At 30.9% G+C, this 1,719-nt stretch overlaps 1 protein-coding gene across 1 annotated transcript in view; it reads right to left on the minus strand.

Annotated features, from left to right (window-relative positions):
* Positions 1–492: 492 nt before the first annotated feature.
* LOC119587927 (androgen-induced gene 1 protein-like) overlaps positions 493–1,719 on the minus strand; it is a 31,591-nt gene continuing 30,364 nt past the window's right edge. The window contains exon 5 of the mRNA XM_037936637.1: positions 493–1,667. Coding sequence (XP_037792565.1) covers positions 1,621–1,667 — 47 coding nt within the window. The 3' untranslated portion in view covers positions 493–1,620. The remainder of the gene's footprint in view (positions 1,668–1,719) is intronic.

A 1,719-nucleotide genomic window follows, 5' to 3' on the forward strand; every position in this document is an offset into this window, starting at 1 on the left:
TTAATTTCTTTAATTAATCACCATATTCTAGTATGTGCATAAGAGAAGTTCTGAAGTGTTCTAGAATTTGTATAACCATCTGCTGGCTTGAAATCAATATATTATTAAATGTTCAACTTCATAATGATGTTGGCAACATATACTGCACTGCGAATAATTCACACAATAATACAAGACTAAAGTTGTGAATACGACATCAACAAACTGTCTGAACTAAAACTTGAAGAAAACAAGTTGCATCTTTTAACTGCACAATCACATCACAAATAACAGTGTAATATCCACAGCCATAAAAGCAGGATGGTTACTCTAAAGCTGTCTATCTCACAACCACAGATTCAACTTTGGTTTTCAAGATAACACTAAGGCCTCCAAGTTCAACTTGTACACAATAAAAAAAAACTCTCTCTTGTCCAGATACCCAAAACAATAAAAAGCTTACTACATATATGACTACAGTATATACTTGAGGTAGTAACAAAAAATGCAGTCAGCTGTTACATGTTTCTATATTAGGTTGTTAGTAATATATTTTAGAACTTTTAACAACTTAACAAAACATTAACTTTGAACTTTCTTTATATCCTTATATTCACAATTTCCCACTTTACATAGATAATTTAGTAGACTTTAATCACTTAGCAAATAAAAGAACTAGCAACAATTACCCGACACTTAGGATCTGACCTTTTTTTTTTCCATGCATTTCAAATATCATATTCATGTGAGTCAGCATATGCTAAATTCTTGGAGAAGCCACTATCTGTACCACAGCTAAGTAGATAAAAGGTCCAAAACATAGCCATTTTAGAACAGGTGACAATATTGTTTTCAATTCTACATTACCACTTCTGTGTCATGAACAAAATAATGACACAACACAGAAATAAATTAGACTGGAAATGATACATAGAAAACACCTAGAATAAGGCTGTATAGATCAAGGGAATTTCTTTTTAGTATATACATGTCTGCTGGTTAACATTTTGTCCCACTGTTGTCAATGGGATAATAACAGGTATAAAACATACACAACAGCAATTTTCCATATAATGCTTACAATCATAGGACATTAACAGAGTCTAGGTAAAAAGATTAATGTCTAGTAATGGCAATGCTATCCAGGTGTAGTAACCTTGGATGTGCAGTAGTTACGAGTTGATAACTCTTGTCAGTATACTTTTACTTCCCCTGCATAAACTATGTATAGACTGTATACAGTCTATATTTAGAGCTTAATCAGTTCCTACAAAAACTACTTTGTAATATATGCTTTATATATCACAATGATGCTTTAAATTCATTAAAATGTTCGTTCCCAATTTCCAATGATTTTTACATAGAAGAACATGTATAAATTGTGATCAGAGATATGAACCTATCAACTACTTAACTATGGAAACGGGGTATGGATTCTCTGTTAGCTGACTTTATTGTCTTTAATAAAATTTCTAAAAATCACTCATATTCTGAAAAACAGACAAAAGTAAATTAATTATCCAATCCATATTCTACAGTTTCTAATCACTCTTGAGTATTATTGTTACCAAATTTACCATACATTCAATCTGCTATTTCTATTTTTTTTTGTAAATAATATTCCCTTTTTCATCTCTATACTCATTCCTTCTTTCCCTTTCTCTTTCCTTGCATCTTTGTAGAAGACCCTGTAAAGATAAAAAACACTTTTATAAACAAGGCTACTATATGCCTGCACAT

This window comes from Penaeus monodon, chromosome 23, assembly GCF_015228065.2.
Source record: "Penaeus monodon isolate SGIC_2016 chromosome 23, NSTDA_Pmon_1, whole genome shotgun sequence".
NCBI lineage: Eukaryota > Metazoa > Arthropoda > Malacostraca > Decapoda > Penaeidae > Penaeus > Penaeus monodon.